The sequence below is a fragment of the Aphis gossypii genome, chromosome 1 (assembly GCF_020184175.1).
Source record: "Aphis gossypii isolate Hap1 chromosome 1, ASM2018417v2, whole genome shotgun sequence".
NCBI classification, from domain to species: Eukaryota; Metazoa; Arthropoda; class Insecta; order Hemiptera; family Aphididae; genus Aphis; species Aphis gossypii.
The window spans coordinates 23,846,292-23,870,191 of NC_065530.1; the positions used below are offsets into that span (position 1 = coordinate 23,846,292).

The 23,900-nt window shown below is 26.6% G+C and overlaps 2 protein-coding genes across 3 annotated transcripts; both read left to right on the forward strand.

The window, feature by feature from the left end:
• Positions 1–1,277: 1,277 nt before the first annotated feature.
• On the forward strand, positions 1,278–8,773 carry LOC114124086 (bifunctional endo-1,4-beta-xylanase XylA). The gene is made up of 3 exons (XM_027987256.2): positions 1,278–1,445; positions 7,202–8,014; positions 8,521–8,773. The coding sequence occupies exons 1-3, from the start codon at positions 1,412–1,414 to the stop codon at positions 8,583–8,585; spliced, it is 912 nt and encodes a 303-aa protein (XP_027843057.2). The 5' UTR covers positions 1,278–1,411; the 3' UTR covers positions 8,586–8,773.
• Positions 8,774–10,147: 1,374 nt separating this feature from the next.
• Positions 10,148–21,094, forward strand: LOC114124081 (ovomucoid-like). Of its 2 annotated transcripts, XM_027987252.2 has the most exons (4): positions 10,148–10,315; positions 12,965–13,198; positions 20,527–20,618; positions 20,662–21,094. In XM_027987252.2, the coding sequence occupies exons 1-3, from the start codon at positions 10,285–10,287 to the stop codon at positions 20,583–20,585; spliced, it is 324 nt and encodes a 107-aa protein (XP_027843053.1). In that variant the 5' UTR covers positions 10,148–10,284; the 3' UTR covers positions 20,586–20,618; positions 20,662–21,094. The 2 variants fall into 2 exon arrangements, with proteins under 2 accessions (XP_027843053.1, XP_027843052.1); XM_027987251.2 differs by having other exon boundaries at positions 20,527–21,094.
• Positions 21,095–23,900: the final 2,806 nt, after the last annotated feature.

Below are 23,900 nucleotides of genomic sequence, written 5' to 3' on the forward strand. Positions count from 1 at the left end.
CTGTAATTATGTAATTATATTTATTAGTTACATTCAAATCTCGTAAAAATTATTATTCGGTATCCAAACTCAATGATAAATTATAATTTAAATTTGAAATACATCGATAATTTGTTTGTGAATAGTATGTGATATTAAAAATTTGAATTTTTCTATTACGATATGAAGGTATAATGTATAGTATAAGATATTAGATAAGAGCTATTCGTTCGTGTATTCCAGTTTTTTATTTTTATCGTTCAATGTTTCTTTACATATTTTGTTCTGTTTATTATTTTTTTTCATATCTTTAACTTAAAACAACGATGAAAAATACCCATTATTTTAGTAAAATTATGTCTTCACAACAATATTTTTGGATGTAATGATATTTATTGTCTTTCAAATTTTAAATCGTGTATTTACCAAATATTTGCATTTTTTCGGAAATTAAAAACTAACAAAATATTATACAAATTAGTATTTACCTATCTAAAAAATTATAACTATCTTATATTGCTCATACTTCCTTGTTTACACAAAAGCATGTAAATATTTAATTGTTTTACCCTTTTCTTCTTTTAATATAAAATAGATGGATTTTAAGTTGAAGAAATGATTTTTTTTATTTTATTAAATTTAAGACAATCTGTACATTCGATAACACATTAAGTAATCTTGATGTAGAATGTAGATTTACGTATAAACAAACATTACATAAAATTATTCTTTGATGTAATTACCCACTGGATTAGACCAAAGCTAGATTCTATAAAAAAAAAAAAAAAAAAATTCCGGAAAAGACGAATTGGTCATACGTAATAATACATTATTAATATAGATTTTAGTTAGGTAGCCATTCTACACAAAACTCATAAATCACTTTTACGAATATGTTTTTTTTTTTAAATTTATAATAATTTTGATTGCAGTATAATACATTCAGTGCATTCAGTGATTCTTAAAATATATGTATACGGTTTTCATAGTTGTTTGGTTTTTTTTAATTATATGTATTTGCCAGAGGTCAAACGTATTACATGTCTATGGAACCAGCAGATTCGTTATCCTTATGAGCACTGAGTTTATTTTCCGTCTAGTTATAACATGGTAATATACTATTATGGTATAATATTTTTTAAGTGTGCATACACAAATAATATTTATTTGATTTCTGTTTACTCAGAACACGGGTTTTCCGTTTACACAATCAGCATGAATATGAAAACAACAACCTTTAATTTAATTTACACGGAACCGGTTTTATACCAAAGTCGCGTAAATTATCAGTTCTACACTTCTACACGTTACTAACGTGTCTTGTGAACATGGTCTGTAATAATAATAAAATAATATTTCAATAACATTATCGTTTCATTAGACGATCGCACGATCTGCTCAGTGCAAATTTGTGATCGAACAGTCAACAACTATGTCGGCGTGTCGACTATCTGTCGTCTTTTGCGGTAAGTCCTTAATCGATAATTAATGAATACCTACGTTTAAACAGTAATATTAAGAAACAGTTTTTTGTTTGAGTATATACTTTAAATCAATTGTTGAAAAAATAATGCAGTCATCAATTTTTGTTGATGGTTTCTTGTATCAAATTAGACTTATTTTGCATTCAAAGTTCAAAAATGTCAGTTTTTTTTTCATTCAATCGAGATAAACAAACCAAAAAGGTAGGCGAGTCGTACCGTCTGTGCTTTATAGAAGGTATTGATTGAGCCACTGTAATAGATATGTTAAATTTAAACTATTGTGTACAAAAAACGATTTTGTCCAGAGACTGTCTTCCTTACCATTGGGTATTTTTTACATTATGTTCAATATAGCTATTAAGGTAGTTGATAAACTGTACTCTCATATTAAAATTAAATAATCTTAAAAGTTATGTTTTAATATTATGCATAATATGGTTTATACTTTTAATACATTTTACATATATATATATATTAAAATATTTAATGACTAAATATACTAATCTGTATAGTGTTTGGTTTTCAAACATCCTATGTACTTTTATAGCTTATAATTTTAGACCATGTTTGGGACAGGATTTCATCGATTCCGCAGTACCTTTTTTTATTGGGGAAAAAAGTATATAGTTTCACCGATGTATGTAGGTTTAAAAACAACATATTGATTTCAATTTGAAATTGTTTGCTTAAGTAGATTACTGAAGATTGAGCTATGTTTTTTTCATACCGAAAAAATTACCAACTTGTCAACCTAGAAATCAGGAAGTATAGAAAAATATAAAATTCACAAAATAAACTTACAAATCGTAATTTCTTCTATTGTTTTTAAATTAACATATTATACATTATTGATAAAAATATAATGGGCATAGTTTTATACTTTTTAAGTACTATGAATTGCTATTTATTTTTATAAGAAATATTACCTTAATATCCTTAATTTCTTATCGCTAATTTCTATATATTCTAACGAAAAAAACCTCATATTACTCCTCATATGACTTATATTAGGTATTCTAATAAAGTTAATAAGTACAGATTTTCCTATTATGTCACTGACTACTGTAAAACTTAATTAATAAAAATTCATTTATAAACATTTACTTACTTCATTAATTTAAATGTAAATGTATTTTTTTTTATTAATCAATAAGTGAATGAGTTATTGAAATGGCCAAAAGTAAAAATTTATAGGTTATTGTGGGATCTAAAGGTCATTTATCATTATTCGGAATCATAATGAATTCCTTTTTTTTAATATCTAAAAATTAATAAACACAGGCTCTTGAAAATTGTTTTTAAATCTTCTCTGTTTTTTTAATAATCATATTAATTTCATGAAGCATTTTTTGGTGATGATACTTTAGTCGTTAAGTACGTATTTGATATAAGTATAATATTATCTTTGATTGAAATTTTTTGTTCGATACTATTTTCAACATCTTTCCGGTATCTACTAGGTATCTATAAATGACTACATGACATCATAATTTATCGATTTTAAAAATAATTTTTGAACATCACCTGCCCATATATTCAATATATTCGATTATGAGTCTTATTAATTATTTTCTTTATATACCAAAAAAATACTACAATGGTCTACATACAATTCAGCAATGTAATCGGTCGACAATTCATCAAAATATAAATTGAGATATGCATCAAAAACTTGGAATCGTGCAAAACGTAACAAAAAATTATTAATTTTTTCAAAATTCCAACATCCTTAAATGTACTTAATAATATTACTTAAAATATCGGTATTATATTATGTTAAATTATTAAATTTTTATATCTTTTTTATCAGTCGTATATAACGAATTAAGTATTGGTAATATACCTTTTTCATATAGTAATTTATTAATAATAAACGAATATTACAATGTAATAATTTATAACAATTTCAAATTGTGCAAGTGCATATTATTTAAATGTTAAGAAAACTTACTCTTTGCAAACGAATCATAATATTTTAATAATATTAAATACATACCATTCATTTTGATTAAATACCCCTTATACCTGTGTATAAAATATAATTTAATATTAGAGGGGAGTACCAATAAATGATAGTCATGCGATATGTATTTTATTCACTTACCAATACCAATATTTATATTATAGATAATATTAATACGTGATGTGAAAAAACGTATTGACTAACATTTATAGCTGATTTAAGACGCTTATAAATAGATAATATCTTGTATTTGATAGGTATAACTATTATTTAAATTTTACGGTTTTTTTCAAGTAAATGAAATTAATTTCTGAGCGACATGTATTTCCATAAACCTGAGTAATTCTATGAACACATTTGCAAAATAAAAAAATGTTGCAAAAATTTATTTTGGACTTATTATTAAAATTCTAAAATAATACATTTTTAATAAGTAGAATGCAAATATTAAAAAAAAATCACTTTTACATTTTATACATCATTTAATAATTGTAATTATTATAGAAACAAAATATTATTAACGTAAAAATATTAATATTGCATAATCGAAATTGCTATATTGAGTGTCTAGGAAGTTCCAAACTTTTACCTTGAACAGCTATATGAATTATACATTTAAACTTTTCCAAACTTTCTAGACAATTGCAGTACCGAGTTCGCCCGCAATAAACTAAATTATAGTAAAAATTATAAACAAAAATAAATGGTACGCACCGTTTGAGTCCTATATACTATGAAAACTAATATTAATAATAATATATAGGTAGCAATTTACAATGATATTTAATAATATTTATACAGACGTGAAACTTAATACAAAAATAAAAATAAATATTGCAAAGACAATAAAAAAAAATAACGGTCAAACGGCACAACATTATAGAAAATAATGATTTAAAAAATAAAAATACTTGTTTTTAAAAAATTATGACAACACCATTAGGTACACCAATTTATTGAACCTAATTTATAATATTTAGTATTAACAATTAGAAATTGTTTAGTTAAATATTATATATATTAATGAACGTGATAATTATTTCTACGATGATTATTATTGTAAAATCTCGACAAACATCTAACATGTCGTTTGTATACAAGGTTATTTTTCAATCATTATTAAACAAAAAAACAACTGTAGGTATATCATAATATAAAAAAAAAACATCTGAGATGCTGAAGGTCGAAAATACTGAACAATAAATCAATTATTGGTTTTTATTTTTCTGTAAAAAATCAAGATTAACTCCTTGGTTTTAAAATATGGATAAATAATTTAAAAATGTAAAGGTTTCATGTATATTAATCCAAACTTAACAAAACATGTATTTGCATGCAATTTCTATAAAACTAGATACCAATATCATTAATGAAAACCTCTCAATACTTCGTACAAACTTGTTAATTTTACATATTATAGTACGTTAAACAAGCTTCTGCACTTAACGATTGAGTGTCCTAAATTCCCAAAACACTATGTAAAAATAATGCACTCAAATCATACTAAAGCTGAACTGTTATCTTGATGTACCCATTATAGTTTTTCTAACCTGTGATAAAAAAAAATTAAAAAAGCGGGTAAGTGGGTACCGCTTTGCTGTACATTAGGTGATGAATGGATCACTAGGAGTATTAAATTTGAATCCAATGATAGGTATCATTGTATAAGAAAAATTTGAAATTGTGAACGAAGATGATTTGTCAGCCTAGGATACAATTTTCAGTGGTTGGTGAAAAAGGTGGTTTATGTTTTAATGATCTGAATTCACCAAAATTTAAGTTCTTTATAATTATTAAGGGCTAAACTTATGAAAATTTTGTATTTAATTTTCAACTCTTAGTTACTTATACAAAAACTTTTATGAATTATGTATACAAAATAATTTGCAATTATTCATGATTTTGACGAATTTTTGTCAATATTTAAACTTCAAATGCTAATAAAAACAAATTGTGCATATGTATTCTTATAATTTTTTAATCACTATAAGAATAACTTATGAGAAACTTTGTATTAAATTTTCAAGTATTTTGACTCGACCGAAAAAATTTTTATCGACACTTCAAAAAAAAAATTTCAGAAAAATTGAAAATTTCAGTTGTCTTTATAGAGCTCAAAAAAAGTTAAAAATTAAAAAAAGTTTGAAAATTAAATCATGTAAAGAAAATAACAATCTAAATAACTAGTGAAATTTTCAAGTATCTACGACTTATATTTTTTGAATAATAACAAATATTTAAAATCGTTTGAGGATAAATCGTTAACGTTACGGTATTTTGTAAAAACTTAAAATTCAAACGCACTTAAAATTGTCCCTATAATGATGCTTCAAGTTTTCTCTGTGGCTACTTGAAGGAAAACTTATGAAAAATATAATGTTGTATTTTTAATCCTTAGATATAAACACAAAAAATTTTATGATTTTTCAACTTCAAAATTACTTGCAAATTTTCGTGATTTCGACATATTGCGTAAAAATTTGATTTATAAACGCTTATAAAAAAAAAATGTGAATAAAGATTTTTGATTTTTTTTAACTACAATAAGAACAACTCATAAAGAATCTTGTACTCAATTTTCGAGGTTTTTTGGCCATCCAAAATTTTTTTATCGACACTTCAAAAAAAAATTCTCAGAATAATCAAAAATTTCTGTGATCTATTTATAACTCAAAAAAATTCAAAATATTTTGAAAATTTAGCCATGTATTAATAACAGTAACATAAATATGTGGGGATAATTTCAAAGTATTTACAGAGATTAGTTTTTGAGTTACAACCATATAAAAAAATCGATTTGGTCTTAAAAATTCCCGTTTTTCCGTTACTTTTTTTTTCTCGATTTTTTTGAAAACTGTTGGAAAATATTTACTTTTGACCTCTATAATGCGTCAAGGATATTCACTTTGCCATCGGAAACCACCCCCAAAGTTTGAAATTGAAACATTATTTTGACTAGTTATGCTGTACACAGACACAAAAAAAAACACATCATTGTAAAATCAATACATTCATCACTTCGTTCAGAATCTAAAATAAATATTTTAATTTTATTTATATGACTAGTTTTATTCAGTAAAATTGTACCTATAATATTAATGATATTTAGAAAATATTATATTTATAATTTTGATCAACTGTAATTTTATTATAATATTATATAATTGACATAATTTTGTCATTTAAAAAGATAGGTATTATCTATTTTATATGTTATCTAACACACATAAAAAAATAAAAATATATAATATTATTACTCATATGGATATCTTTTTAACACAATTAACTTATCAATAATTTTTTAATAAAATTAAAATAAGATTATATTATAAAATTAAATTTATAAAATTCAATGTACATTGTTTGTATTTATAAAATGTGAAAATAATCGGTTTTTTATAATACTAAAGAAATGCTGAAATTTGTATTATTATTTTTTTACTTAAGCTTGATTAACGAATAAGTAACTATCACATAAGTAACTATCACATCATTATTAACATAGTTCAAGCGATTAAAATATCTATTAAATAATTATTATGTGTGGAATTTTGTTTCTATTTAGGGTACTGATTGGCTATCTAAATACAAATTACCTAATAGATATGTTTACTATATTTAAAGCTACCTATATGTTTAAGGTGTATTATAATAAATGTATTTATTTTGTACATCATACCATCAGTTATTTACTACGAGTGAATATCGTGATTATATCTTAAACCAGTAAATCTTTATGTTAATCTAATATAACCATATAATTGTCAATTTTTAGTATGCTTTGGACTAACGGTCTTATCCGTCTATGGTGCAGTACCATTGGATGATATCGTATTTCCCGAGTCACTGGATTCGCGATATCAACATTCATCAAGTGTAGATTATAATAAACCGTCGTTTCCCAGAAGAACTACAAGACAAGGAAATCGTCGTCCAAGACCACCGACGCCTAACAGGGAAGATCCATTTGGAGGGCTCGATCCACAAACAAACAACCAAGGTGGAAACCAAGGCCAATGGGGTAACGTAGGTAATCAAAGGCCAAATCAACAACAGGGCTTTAATAATAGACCATCTGGTCAAAGCCAATGGGGTACCAACGGTAATAATCCTGGACAAAACCAATGGGGTACCAATGGTAATAACCCGGGACAAAACCAATGGGGTACCAATGGTAATAACCCGGGACAAAACCAATGGGGTACCAATGGTAATAACCCGGGACAAAACCAATGGGGTACCAATGGTAATAATCCTGGACAAAACCAATGGGGTACCAACGGTAATAACCCTGCACAAAACCAATGGGGTACTAACGGTAACAACCCTGCACAAAACCAATGGGGTACCAACGGTAATAACCCTGCACAAAACCAGTGGGGTACCAACGGTAATAACCCTGGGTCAAACCCAGTTCAAACTAGCACGACTGCAACGAACAGTGAACAGGAAAGCGAAGCTCAGCGCAACACATGCAATACGAGCTGTAGAGAAAAGATTACAAACGAATACAATCCTGTATGTGGAAGTGATTCTCAAACATACCAAAATAGAAGATTTTTAGATTGTGTCGCCAACTGTGGTATACGTAAGTATAACTTGGTCAATAAACTAACTTAGGTTTCTAAATGTATTATTTTATCATACCTGCTTGAGATAGAAAGTATGTATGAATTTATTTATTTTACTGAAGTGTGGTATTTTTTTATAAGCGTTTACACAGCATGCAATATGTAATATAATATATTATTAATATTACATACATTATACTTTTGATATAATTTAATTTTTCTTCAGATTCAATTAAAAGTTAAACATGAATTATTGTATCAACTACTCAATTTCCAATTATTCGTCCATATTATACATTCCATTTACAACTTACTCTGATACAGACTAATTTCTCAAAAAAGTTATATCGAATTGCAATAAAATTTTATTTATTTGAATTAAATTTGTATGACTGCCTATTGTATACGACTATCATAGTAATATTTACTTGACGGATAATAATATTATATAAAATATCATGTTTAATAATATGTGTATTTATCATTAAGCCATAAATAATATTATGTTTGTTTTGTTTTACAGCCACCGAATTCAGTTACATTGGTACTTGCGTGACGACAACTGAACGCATCAATCGCGCTCTATGAAATTTCAAGAGTTCACTGCTGTTTTAATACCTATTAATAGATAAATAAATGATTATTATATAAATATAAATTTAATTTTAAGATCATTTTTGTACGATAAACGTAATAGATACAATGTAATATGTTATATATATTTTGACAAAATGATAACGACTGTTTTACACAAAATATATTATATAAATTACCAATTATTTTTTTTAAAGAGATGGAGTTTTAAAGTGAAAAAGTTTAACATACATAATATGATTTTATTAAACGAAGAATATTTAACTGATCACGATAACGAACGTCTGAAATTTCGTATTACAATTTAGTGGCAGTGACGGTCTGGAGACTAGTTTAGAAGCGGTTGTGCAACGTAAATTCAACAACAATGGCCGTGTAATAGGTTAAATTATATTCCCAATGCATTTATATGGTCAGTCGACAGAGACAACAATGATGCCAGTGTAATTCGTTTAACTCAGTTTCCTCCGAATCAATCTTTGAACTTCGGATTTTTTTTTCTTATCAAGGTCTTTGTAGGTTCCCCCTTCTTGCTCTCTAAGTTCAACGATACATACTATTATCCAAAAGTCTATGTATACTACAATGATCACCCGAAACACACCTATTCTCCGTTGTGGTATCGATGAGGATAAGAGTATAAGAACGAATACATGGATAATGTTTAAGTCAAAACGTATTGAAACAGTGTCAGAATAACCCGAACAGAATTTTAACTGTTTTCATGTTTTCAGAAATGTGTTTCTATAATAACTGTTTTAATTTGGTATACCTATACATATATTTTATATTTGGTCACAATATTGTACTTATCGATTCCTAACTAGAATATGACGTAGGATGATTAAACAAAAATATTATGTAGTGTAGTTCAATTATGAAAATATGACTTTTTACTTATTATTATTTTTTATTATTCATTATTATTTATGATTTCTACATTCTATAATCTATATGATATCCAATAATATTATTTAATTGTATTATGTTTAAAGTATTTTTACTTTTCTAGTTTATAGTCCCTTAATACCACTTTAGATATACGGTAAAAATAAAACTAAATTTGTTTACAACATTTTTGTTAAATAAGCATTTCTTGTTCTCGCACCACTGCATTTTATTTGAGAGGAATATAATATTAATATTGTTATCGAACAAAGACTCCTCGACGATAAACACCACGATACGTCGTGATGAACACATACGAAACGCGTCTCGGACGATAAATTTATTGGCATAACCTTGCGATGGGTTCAAAGTCATTTTTAAACGAAGCGAGCCGCAATATTCACATCGTGACGAATACAAATCATTCCCAAAACGCATTTACCTACTAGACAGACGAATGAGTTAAAAAAAAACAAACATACACACAAAGTACATCCTTTGTATATAAACATAATAATGTTTATACATTGCAGTTTTGTTACATAATTGGTGGACAAGCAGCCACGACGGCAGTAGGAGGGACGACCAATTATAGTAGCAAATACGATTTAGGTATGACCTTTCTCACGTCGGTCGCTCAACAGGAAAAATAAAATAATACTCTTATGGGTAGGAGAATCGTCTATATAAGAGAGCTGCACTCCATCGTCCTGTGAACAAAACGCTTGTTTCCGAGTTCACGATACACAATAATTGTTATTATCATCACTATAAACAAGTTTATAAAACGAAAAACGAATACATCATGAAATCTTTAACGCTATTTTTGTTTCTTGGTAAGTCGATATTTTTAATTATTATCATTAATAGTTATAGTCTTAACTTTTAAACTATGCTAGGAATGAGAGATTTTACTAGGGAATAAAATGCATAATCGTACGTATATGATGCGGTATAAGACGTTTTCATGTTTCGATTTAAATTTTAAATAATTACTACAAATTAAAATAAAATATTATATGATAAATACACACGTGCAACTTGCAGGGGGTTAAAAACTCACGAAAAACAAAAACGTTTATACCCGTCTCAATGTATGTATGAGTAATGTAAAAAGTTTTCGGTGTGTTCAAGGAGCTTCACCGTGTTAGATTACATTTTTTTGACAGCATGGTATTATGTATTTTAATTTCAACACACTAAGAGTTGAATTAAATTCTGAAAACATAGAAAACAATACTTGAATCCATCGTGATTAACCTGCAGGAAGAAAATATTTTGTACTATGGTTTATGAAATACGTACTATTTAATCTATATCCATTTTAATATAGTGTGTATTAGTACATTGGCTATAATTATGTTTTTGTCCATTCCGCGAGGTGAACTAAATTAGTATTTTGTCAAGTTCGCATTGAAATATTGATTCCGACATAATACATCAGTTAATGTTTTTACTTTGAACAATATTCTAAATAAATTATAAATGTCGGTGATTATTTTAATAAATATTATTTTTGAGATAATAAATATCTGTATTTAAAATCATGGCCATAATTTTACCTACCTACATCACATAATTTCAAATTTAATTTCAGTCTGGTTTTAAACCCAAGAACGGTCCGAATTCTGTATATAATTTATTATGGTATTCGACTGATGAAGATAATTCAATTCCGTAATTAAACAAAACAAATAAAATTAATTTAACCAAAATAATTTACATTTATATAGAACTAAATACGATTATAACTAGTAATTTTAGCATTATTTATCATATAAAAATATAAATTTTACTAATTAATACAAATAAATTGTTAGATATAACCCATAAATAAATAATATAAATTTACATGTTCAATTATGTTAAATTATAATGTTTACTCGATGCGTTATCTAAGATATTCTTTATACGTATAATAACCCATTGGTTGTATTTAGATGTTGTTATAACTTAATCTTAATATAAGTAGGGTAGAGTAATTACTACACATTTATACACTATCTTTATGTCTATGTAGGTATACTTATTTTTAGAGAGGCTTGAAATAAAACAATTTGGGGACCCAATGACAACTCTTTTTCTGATATTGCCTTAATATATTATTATTATACTTCATACAATTACTGTTAAAAAGAATTATTAATTATTGCTGAATTATTTTTTGTTTGAAAAAGTTATTTTTTCCCAATATAATTTAATATTTATTATCGGGTGTGTTAAAAAATGAATTTAACATCGGTTTTTATTTTTGATTCATTGCAACAATTATTGTCCAGTACATCATTATTGCCCCTTATTATATTTTATTTCTATGCTTTTATAACATCGATTTGAAAAAAAATAGAAAGAACTCAAATTTAATTTCGTTTCATGAGAAAATATTCTGAAACTAAACAATATTTCCCCACATGAACCAAATTTTTGAAATTTACTAGGTACATTGTAAGAGATGTAAAGTATTGTTTTCCGTTACATTTTGGTATTAACTATTAACTTAAAAGTGACGACCTTCTTCACTGAAGTTATTATAATATTTAAATCATATTTGAAAGTACCTAAAGCAATAGTGGTAAAAATACAAAAATCGCTAACAACGAGTATTGTTATACATGAAATCTGTTGTACTTCTTTTAATTTTTATCCTAGATAGACTAAAACACGACTTTACGAGTCTATCACTAACAAATTCGATATACTAAGACATGTCATTGTATATATTTTTTGTGATCTATCCAGTGTAAAATTTCTTTTTAAAATCCAGTTTTAGTTAAATTGAAAAAAACACTTTGATTTTATTGTTTTGAAATAAAAGTTTAAGTTCTTACTAATCTTACTCTAAATACAATATCTTTATATTGATAGTAAAACAATGTTTTATGTTATGTAATTTTTTCCACTCATAGTTTCAAATTAATCATCTATTATGATTTGAACCATTTTTGGAAAACATTTTACAGCAATTGCTCTCTAAAATGATACATAACTATAACTATATTTTATATACCTAATGTTAATTGTCCATTGGTTCCAACTATGAAAGCTATTTGTAAAATTTAAGTGGTTATAAAACTCATAATCCCTTTTAAGTCAAATATTCCCATATAAAAATATGTCGTTCTCTATGGAACACGTTGTATCTTAGAAAAATCCTAAAGAAAACCTAATAACTTAATATCAATAACATTTTAGACGGTAAGTCTTTTGTTTTTCATTTTTTCTTTGAACATCTTTCTTTTTAATATCTCCTAACAATCTTCGTGCAGTGATCATAAATATATAAATATATATATGCCACTAATTCCAATACCCACAGTTTTCTAATATAATTATACTAACGCTATACTTTCAAATATCTCAAGAAAGATTTGAACACATTCCATACCTTAGTAAAAAATTAAACAGAAACAAACACACAAATTAGTGAAGTGCTATAATAATATAAAAAATAATAATGGTTATCTACGTAATGTAATATAATGTAGGTTTGACCGTCGCGTTGGTGTCAGTGAATGGAAGCCCGGCCGGCGACAAGAAGATAGGCACCAGCCATAAACTAAAGACGACCAGCACAACGACAACGATTTCGCCAGCCCGCAAATGCAAGTCCGAGTGCCCGAATGATTACAACCCGATTTGTGGATCTGACGGAGCCAAAGTGAACTTGAGCTTCGGCAACAAGTGCGTCATGGAGAAATATAACTGCGAGCACAATGCTAGTGAGTAGAGTACAATCAGTCAGCGATATTAATGGACTATATATATTATGTACTACAACAGCCCCCATTTAGGTGTAATGGTCGGAAATCGAGTAGTGCAGAAACGCATCACGCAAACCGTTATACGGCGTGGCCTAAACACTCTATAAACACCTCGTTAACGTAGAGAGCGAACAAAAACCTGCTTTTCAATTATAGGCTCTTATTATAATCGCTGTAACAGTCATTTCGCACTGAAAAAAAAAACCGTTTGTTACCTATCATTTATTTATTACTTTATGATTATTATTATTATTATTTCTCTTCCCGCGTATAGAAATTGTTTAACGATCGATTTCAATTCGTCGCGGTACCCTTCAACGATAACCACCGCGCAGCGCCGGCAAAGCTAAAACACTCGAATTCCAAACGTATTTTACATTGGTACGTGAAACGGCAAAACTAATTGCACGAGATGTCACTCATGTGAATATAATATCATTATGATCAGGAAAAATAAACTATATATTGCGTCCTCGTCATTCGTCACGCTTTTGATGTAGAAAAAAAAGAATAAATTGCGCGTACCCATTTATTGCATTTATTATTACGCAATATAATTTGATATAGGTATGTTTATGCGATTGGCTTGTGAATAAAAATCTAAAATCCAAAAAAAAAAAAACGGACTGTTCCTACTAAGGTACTCATTACAATGCGTGGTTACCGCCTTAGCCGAACACCTAATAATTTTTAGAATGACTTTCAGTTTTATTTGTTGTTTCATTTCTTGTATTTTGCCATTCGATTTGAACGGTGTTATTAACTATAATCAATTTTCTCGACATTCACGCCTCTAAGTTATATATATTTTTATAGTAGTTATACAATTGCATTAATAAGAAATATTATGTAGTTATATAGTATATTACTTGGTGTGTTATCGAATCTTGCATGCAACGTTAAAACTATAAATATTATGTATGCATAAAATTCGAACAGTGGCAGTATTGTTTTCTTTACGTTGTCCAGTTACAGTATACATAGTAACTTGAAAATATTCTACGTGGTTAATAATATTGTCTTGTATTATATAAACGAGTGTATAAATTCTATGACGGAGAAAACATAGTATTAATAATCGTAATCTGGAACGGCGCACGGATTGTAATCACACCGATTATTTAAAGTATTACGTTTGTTTAATATCTGTATATAATTATATAATGAAATTAATTAAAACGAACTTCTGTGATGGAAAGACAAATTGTCTCGGTTAATCCACCTCGATGAACCACACCGGCGAAGATGGTTTACGTTTTTATGCGTTCTCAAACATAATATTCGAAAAATACGACGCGTCGATGTGATATTATTATACGATATCTCGTGTACGTGTATTATTATACATACTGCAGTATAATTTGAATAATTTTTGCACTTGCAACCTAATATTATAATATATTTGTGTATTTATATATTGATAAACGCGGAATAAAATTCTACACACTGACGGTGTAATATGCGTTTCCTTTTTGACTCTGTTATCATTATTATTTTTATATTTTATTCGATATGAATCGCTCGTGGTCATAAAAACGTACATCCATGCACATATTATACGACTAAACAAGGATACTCAAGGGCGTCATCATAATAAATTATATGCCTACCTTGTTAAAATATACAGTCAGTCCCTGTAGACACGCATTCGTTTTAGTCGCGCACTTTAACTTTATACGCCTACCGGCCCATATATCACATCCATTTACCCTGGTCACTCGATTTGTTTGTATCCGACTTATCGAAACGCCGCATCCCTTATAAACATTTAAACTGCGTTTTAGTGTAAAAGTGAGATTGCGAGTTTTACAGCAGCTGATATTAATACCACACAATAAACAGTTTAATGCCTTATATTAGAGTATAGCATCATCAACCTGGGAGTGGGTTGGTCAGAGACAATAGCATACTCTCATCTTCTATTTTAAAAAGTTTAATAGACGTATTTCTTGGAGGTAACATAACATATAGTTATATGAAACTTTAACTAAACTATGTACATACTAACCAACTCTTTACTGGAATAATATGTTGTGGTTGTATTCTTTTCTCGCGAAAGACCAACTTTGAATTGAGCAAGTTAAAATAAAAAAGTTCACGAGAGAGCATTTATATATACTATAATAATTAATTTAAGTGAACTACAGTGATTTACTGAAAAAATATGCTGATAAAATGTATTGTTTTAATGATTTTTTAAAATCCTAAAATATTTAATACTTAATTTAAAATATATTTTCAAATACAGTCATTTTTATCATGATAATTTTATTGTTGTATTAAAAAAAAAAAAAGAGAGTTCTTAATTGAGTGTACTTTTGTTAACTGTATGTTCTCTCAAAATTTCTTTGTGTACCATTTAACTACTATAAATTTGTAATACACATTTTAAAATTCATAAAATATAACTAATTATTGTTTATTTTTTCCAAAATATTTAATTTCTATTCTTAAATAACTAAGTATACAAATATACCTACACTTTTTTCTTAATAAAATGACAGCTCCAAAATCATTGATGCTGTGCTGGGTAAACTGACAATTTATTTAGGTTTTACATAGTCAATGATTCGGTTGTTTATAGAGGTAAGCTCACTGGAGACTATTCGAAATAGTTGAAAGTCTTCTTGGAAGGATTCTGGTTAATTTTGATGCAAATCCTGCATGATCTGCAATAATTTTGAACAACAAAATATAACTCAATAATCAATATATTGCGCACAGTTTATACAAATATACGGTACCTATAGATGATGGTTTTAGACAAAAAATTATTTTCAGTTCATCATCCATTATAAATACAAATAGATATATAGCTATAAGAAGTATAATATTATACTTCTTTCTGTTTCATTAAAATCATTTCGTAACAACAATGTTGAAATAATAAATACTTTTATTTTATGCTATTCTTTTTTTCGACTAATTTATTTATACGTTTAAATTTACTTATTACTAGACCACAAGTCGCTGAACTACAAGAATTTACATTCAACACATAACTCATCGTTATCAAGAATAAAATCAAATATGTTTTAAACTTAGTTAAGATTTATGACTTTATAAGGCTAATTATTATCACTTAATACACAAATGGAATATATTTAATACGTGTATTATTTTTTTATGATTAAGTTCCTAAAATAATTTAATTTTGTGATTGATAGTAATAATATATCGGCCAAAATTTGACTATTTTTTTATTTATTTTTATTTTTTACCAAAAAAGCCAATGACCGATATTATCATCTCGTTGGACTACAACTTTACCGTAGAGTAATACTTTTGTTCAATTATTTCGCATTCATACCATCTAGTTACCTTTATTACCAATAAATAATAATATAATAAAAATGCTTATAAAATAAGTAAATATTTTTTTGTTGTAGAAACGCTATAAGAAAAAAACCCTAAAATACTAGATAATGCGTAAATTTGCGCTATAGTAAGCAAAATCCTAAAAATATGCGAAATCATGCTAATTCAAATTTTGGATTTGACCTAACCCTGTATTGAAAATAACAATTTTATTTGACTATTCAAAAATAACGTGCAAGTGCAAGAAGTTCCTAATTTTAAGTAATGGTGTTTATATAATATATATAATTTGTGCGTTATAGTATTTTATCAAATGAGATTTTCGGTGAATATTGTTGACATATTCCAAAAAGAATGTGTGAACTTTACTGAATAAATGAGCGAGCAGATTTTTCAAATAATCAAACATGAAATGTCAACAGTCAGCGTGTTCAAATAAAAAATAAAGATAATAAATTACACTATGAGTTATTTTTATTTACCAATAAAACGCGGCGCCTATATTATTATTATGCGAAATTGAGTTTACAAATAAAGAAAACTGAAAACCATTTTAAGTAGGTAACGCTCGTATAATTAAATGGCCGAGAAAAAACTATATTATAATTAGTGAAAACACTTCTATAATACCTGTTCAATTTCTTTTGTAACTCGGTCAAAAATACACAAAACGAACAAGTTTTTAAAAGTTTGAGCCCATATTAAACGGGGGATCTAAAACTAGTGACAAGATACGCTATATTTAGTATTTTCTTATAACTTTTATGATTAAACTTCTCGGTTCATCAGAACTTTTGATAAGTTATATTTATTACAAATCGATGTGTTTTTATTCGAAGAAGCCCGTGCGAAAAAATAACATTATTGTCTCGAAGCCAGTCAAGGTGTTTCATTTGAGCCAATATTATAATATATTATATGACATACGTAATTGCATAGATATATTTAATATAATATTATGATGCTGGCTAAAAAAAAATAACAGTTGTCTTTATTCTACGATACTGAGCAAAATAATAATGCTTTAAGTTTAAATGACGATAATATTTTACTGAAAAATCAATTTCATCGCTTAAAACTTTAAAGTTATAACCACATGGTATAGACCTCTTAATTAAAAAAATAAAAATGATATTTTAAAGTCATATCAATAAAATTATTGTACATGCCTTTGAAATCATATCCTACCTTAATCATTTTGAATTACATAATGAAAATATTCTTACATATTGATCAAAATAATCGTTTGTAATTAACATTGAGACATTTCATAAGAAAATGAAAACAACGTTCGTCAAGCAGCTTTTTAATTACTTTTTTTTTTTTTTAACGTTTATTTCATTTTATTTATAAAAATATATTTTTTTCTTTAAAAATACTAAACTTCGATTGTAACAAACGTTTTTTACACAGTTTACTTTATTTATTTTCTATTATTATTATTGTTGGTGTTGTTGTTATGATTATTATATATTATGTACTATAAAATGAAATTGAAAAACAAGAATACAGTCTAAAATGTTTTTTTACAAATATTCACACATCATTCTAAATCAATTACTTTTTCACTCCGCGTAGAATTCAGAGAATTTGAAAAAATAAAACTGCTTATAAAATAAACAAATATTTCAATACTATTTATGCAAACTGAATGAGTACATTTTGTATAGATCAACTTTTGAAAATATCAATACAACGAATGGAGTGTTCAGTGTTAATACACTGAATAACAATGTTGATATTTCATTCTCGAATAAAAAATGTAATACTAGTATGCTAGACAACGCTGAATAATTAACAATTGTACATGAAATAATTTGCGTATTTACAAAAATAAACCATTTTATAGACGTGTAAATCAATATGTTTTTTAATAAAAAAAATAGTAGGTAATAGATAAGTACTTAAGAGCTAAGAATAGAAATATTTCGACTCACCGTATCATACTTATAAATATTTTTGTTGAGATAAACTAAATAATCAACTTATATATTATGTTAGATAAATTAATTACTATATAATCAAAAATATTATTAAATTTAAAAACTTTTTAAAAATATATTTGGTATATGTTTTGTGTATCCACCTAAATTGAAATCCCATTTAAATAAAATAATATATCGATTTCAAGTACTGAACGTCTACCCTTAAATAAATACACATTAAATTAATAATTTCGATCTATTTCAAATTCAGAACGAATATTATATGATAATAGTTAGCTATAATTATATTAAAATATTATAATTTATAATGTGGAAACTGCAGTGGCAGTTCGGTATACATCAATAGCGTGACAAATCAACTAAAATTAATTTTGTTCTACAAAGCACGATTTTGTCGGAAATTCTACTGGTCATATTGCAAGTTTCTCTAAAACTATACTGAGAAAATTCGCAAATGACTTAAATGTAGCACATGTGTCAAATTTCTAATAGAGTGGTTATGTGAAACTTTTGAATCACTGCCTCTACTCAAAAATGACTTAACAGGCGAAACAAACAAAATTCATACTGTTACAGTATATTCAACCTACAATAGCTTCATTAGACCAATATAGCATACATATGCATGATATTATATTGTAATTTTAAATTTAAAAACACAAATGCATCATTTTTATTAATATTCATCGTTTAAACTTAAATTGCTTACGTCTTGCTTGTTCAATGTCGATAATATAATGTTTATTATACTTATTTGGCAATAACAAAAACTCGACAAAATATTTTAATTACTTAACCGGAAAATGTGGTTTAAGCTTTAAGTACAACTCATGAACGCATATTATAATTTTATACAAATGTTTTTGTATGAAATTTTTCTATACAGATCGACTGATCATTGAAAAACCAACTGTATGCCTTTAGTAAAAAAAACAAAAATATAACATATAATACACATTCGATATATAACCACAAATTGATAATTAAAAATCCGAAATTTACAAAATCAAATTAAAAACCTAGTTCTTGAAGGAAAAAACCGTTGAAAAATTTTCCTCAGAATAGATCAAACGTACTATTTATCCTAGTCAAATCAACATTTAAAAATGACTGGATAATCCGAAAAAAATTATTTCCATAAACAAAAATGATATTAAAGTAATCAAAACATACTTATTCCGCATTTAGGTCAAACCACACTATTGTTCACCTTAAGCCTTAAATGAATAGGCATCAATCGCCAACAAAACGAACTATTTTCATAAATTATTCATAATCATACACCATAACGTATACACCATTTCCTGTTTTTTTTTTTTTTTTAAAAATAAATAAAATTGTTAATCCAACACGTACTTTTTATTAAATTATTATAAAAATTATGAGGTTTGAAATAAAAATAAAAATATAATTCTAATTTTTTGAAGAAGTTAAAAATGATCCATAATTACCAAAAAAAATTAAAATTATTCAAAACTACTTGTAAATTTTAAAAGTAGTTTGTTTTTGTTAACGACGTTATTTTCACAATGTTTTTTTTTTGCAATGACCGCGTCATTTTTATTTTTTGAAAAAAAAATGGTTCTTTTCATAATATAAAGTTTGATTTTTTTTATTTCTTTTGAATATAAACCGTCTTAAGCTTTTTATATTACTCATTGTTAACCGTTTTCAATAAAATATGAATATAAAGAAAATATATAACAATCTGGTGGAAACACAATAATATTGTATTGATATTGTAAATCTTAAAATATCAATAATGTAGAATTTATACATTAAAAGTGAATTTTTTTTTTTTTAGTTATTTATAACTCATTATTTATAATATTTATTAGGCTTCAGTTAACTTAAATTGATTTTAGTAGAAATATAGATAATTGGACGATAAAATGTGCTGATCTATATGACGTACGTAATTTAAGTAAAACCTCCTTTATTACAAAATAATATTAAATACAAATTCATAAATTTATAGATAGCGTACATTTATGTACTGATGTATTAATATTTGTGTTGCAGAACTCACAGTGAAATCAGAGTCCGAATGCCCAAACAGCAAAGGCATCCGTCTTGCTTAAATGAATACACGTCCTAATCAACAGCACTATTAAGTATATATAAAATCAAAATGTTTATATATTTATCGGTAAACAGCACCAGAAGACATCGGTGATGATAACATACCGATCGAAAGAGAATTCGTCAATATAATTTTTATCTCTTTCACAATTTCCGCCCACACACGTACACCTCAAATGGTATTAGGTTTAAACCACTATGCACGCACACAGAAACACAACATATGTCTACATTATTTTAATATCACAATATTATTCAGCTTTTTTACAATCACCTACCTATTGTATTATTATTATTGTGTTTTTTTTTTTTTTTTTTGTCAGACTCGTTATATTTATGTAATAATATCTCGTGTACACGTAAATCATACGTAAATAATAACATATAAAAATCTATTAATTTTAACGACGCATTTCATTAGAAAATGCTATGTAAATGTACGATTATTATATTAATACATTATGTAATAATTACCATTTAATTAATATAATAGCCATCAAAATTGTTATTCATTTATAATAAATTGCTTATACATACAATTCCGTCGAAAGCATTTACGTCTGAATAAACGAGTATAATATTATACAATACGCGTGTATTGGGCTGAAAATAATTTTCAACTTTCTACGTTCCCAATATTATACTTGAAGTTGGCTAAGTTGTTCCCAGCGTATTATAGGCCAGTCTGAATCCGTAACATTTAATATTGTGTATGTGAAAAAATGTTAAGGTCTGCTCATATTAATATACAAATGTCTTAAACAGTCTCCGGTTGGGTCCTTGGCATTTACATTTACCATAGTTAACCAATAACATTATTGTAATGCCGTAAAGAGATCTATTTAAGTTGTAAAAAACAATCAAATATAACCTAAAAATCATTGAACTCTGCTTTTCGTGCCGCGAAGAAAATCGTCATCAAAAAGCCCTATAATTTATCATGATAAGATATATACCATTTGTATACTGACAATAAACGTAGTAACCCCATTTTCGATTTTTACAAAGCCTAAGACATTCAATGGCTTTCATAATATGAATTACACAACTTTTGAATTAATATAATATAATAAATATTTTCTCGTTTCGCTACGGTACCTTTTGCGGTGGTGTAACACAGTTACACGCTAGTGTACAAATGTAGGGCTTTATGTACGTTCGACTTCTCTTGAAAAGATGGATATTAGTTTTATCAAACAAAAAACTACTCTCAAGTCTACAACACAAGGTAAACACCAAAGAGCCTTGAATACACCAGCCATAATTTCTCTATGCTCAAATAGTTTTTATCGGAATCGCGAGTTCAATCTCCGCAAGTCACAAGCAGCTTGTTCATTCTATTCCTTTTAGTAAAACCATCAACAACAAATTCTCGGCATAAATACATACGTCATCTATTTTTGTGTACCTACTCAAGCTTCTGACAATATAAAATCGTTTGTGACGAAATGACTTCAAAGACTCACATCTGTTAAACTAATTGATATAAAAGATCACATTTATAGCTACTAATTCATAGATTATTGCTTCAACACAGCGTCATAGCAATACAAATCGTGTTAGTTAAACATAGTCTAACATATATTTAGTTTTAAACATATCCCTTTCATTGTTAAAGTGTAAAAACCAAGTTACTGTCGATAAGTTTGCCTATTACTTTCAGTTGAAGAATATTTGGTTATCTATTCTCCTATTTCCACTAAGTATAGAAACCAGTCTTGAAAATCGGCGTGTTGGACCAGTATAAATAAAGTATTCCGAGTTGTACCACACAATCGAACACGATATAGCAACGTACTACACAAACGCCTATTTATTTGAATGTTTGAAATAGTAATAATACTATGCAGTAGAGTGTAGACTATCGCCCGATTAAACCTATTCTTGTAAATAGTATAATAAAATATCGTAACAGTAGCGGAGTATGAGTTGAACTTGGTTATTATGGTTTATTTGTAAGATAGGTTATTATACCTTTAATAATACAAATCAAAATATAATATTAAAAAATATAGAGATTATTTCTAGTCTTACCTTGCGATTTAATTTTGAAACTCGAATACTGACTATACAAATACACTTGTAGGTATACTTACCTAACGGTTACTATATTCTGTTTACTGAATTGAATTCATTAAATGTGACATAAACGCTGAATCAGTAATCCATAAATATTTACAAATTTAATATAAGTAGAAATTACAAATTATGTTTCTGCTGGAGTGAAACGAAGGATTCTTCAAATGGTTACGTCAACTATCAAGAAGCCGAAAACACAAATTCCTTGTGTTTTAATCAAAATTATTGTTAAAATATTACGAAAATATTATTACTAGATATGGGTAAGATACTTAAAAAAAAGTATTAAAATCCATGGCTCATTTATTTTTTACCAATACATTCAAGATGCAAAATACATACAGCATTTCAAATAATAATAATAATAATATGTATTATATTATGCTTCCTTTTTTTTTTATCTCAAGGTACATCAGATACTAATTTTATTAAATATTTACTGTATCTGAAATACAAACTATATGTTTGTAAATAATATCACCGACGGTTTTTATACAAAAAATTTCTAAAATGTAAAATATTTCAATGATTTTTACTTAGCTCAATTTAGTAGTTATTGCTTTTACATTTAAACTTACCAACTATAAAACAATATTGAACACAAAACATTTACAACCAGAACAATATAACTAATATAAAATACATAAGATTTATTTTTATGAGATAAAAATTTAAAACACCGACACCATAACATATTTATGAACATATTACATCAATATTATTGAACATGAAAATATTCAAAATACTTTATTACTATAAAAAAAACATAAGGAAAATTTAAAATTTAATTTAAATAAACCGTTAAATTTCTAATAAAATATATTATATTCTTCGTATCTTAAGAAAATAAAAAAGTAGGAAAGTGGATGCCACCTGTAAGTGTTATAAATTAGATGTCAAAAGGAACTCATTATTGAGTAAATTACTATAATAGATTTTGTTAAATTTGAATTCAATAATAATCCATTGTAGAATACTATGAAAAACGATCCTCAGCAAAGACTGTCTAAATTTTAGGAACCATATGGTTAAAAAACAATTTTTATTATTATTATTACATAGGATTTGCATAAAATTATCTTTTTCAATTTTTTGTTTGTTTTTCCGATTATAAACATGTACATACTAGTAATTTTTAATATTGACTTCTCCAAAGTACAAACTAAATCCAATTTTCATCCAAATCCACCCTCAAAATTAAAACTGAAGCATGTTATCGACTACTTATCGTGTAC

Coding starts and splice junctions, on each gene's coding strand:
- LOC114124086 (XM_027987256.2), top strand. CDS start 1,412: ATGTCGGCGTGTCGACTATCTGTCGTCTTTTGCG. Junction 1,446..7,201: donor ACTATCTGTCGTCTTTTGCG/GTAAGTCCTTAA, acceptor GTCAATTTTTAG/TATGCTTTGGACTAACGGTC. Junction 8,015..8,520: donor TGTCGCCAACTGTGGTATAC/GTAAGTATAACT, acceptor TTTGTTTTACAG/CCACCGAATTCAGTTACATT.
- LOC114124081 (XM_027987251.2), top strand. CDS start 10,285: ATGAAATCTTTAACGCTATTTTTGTTTCTTG. Junction 10,316..12,964: donor AACGCTATTTTTGTTTCTTG/GTAAGTCGATAT, acceptor AATATAATGTAG/GTTTGACCGTCGCGTTGGTG. Junction 13,199..20,526: donor TAACTGCGAGCACAATGCTA/GTGAGTAGAGTA, acceptor TTTGTGTTGCAG/AACTCACAGTGAAATCAGAG.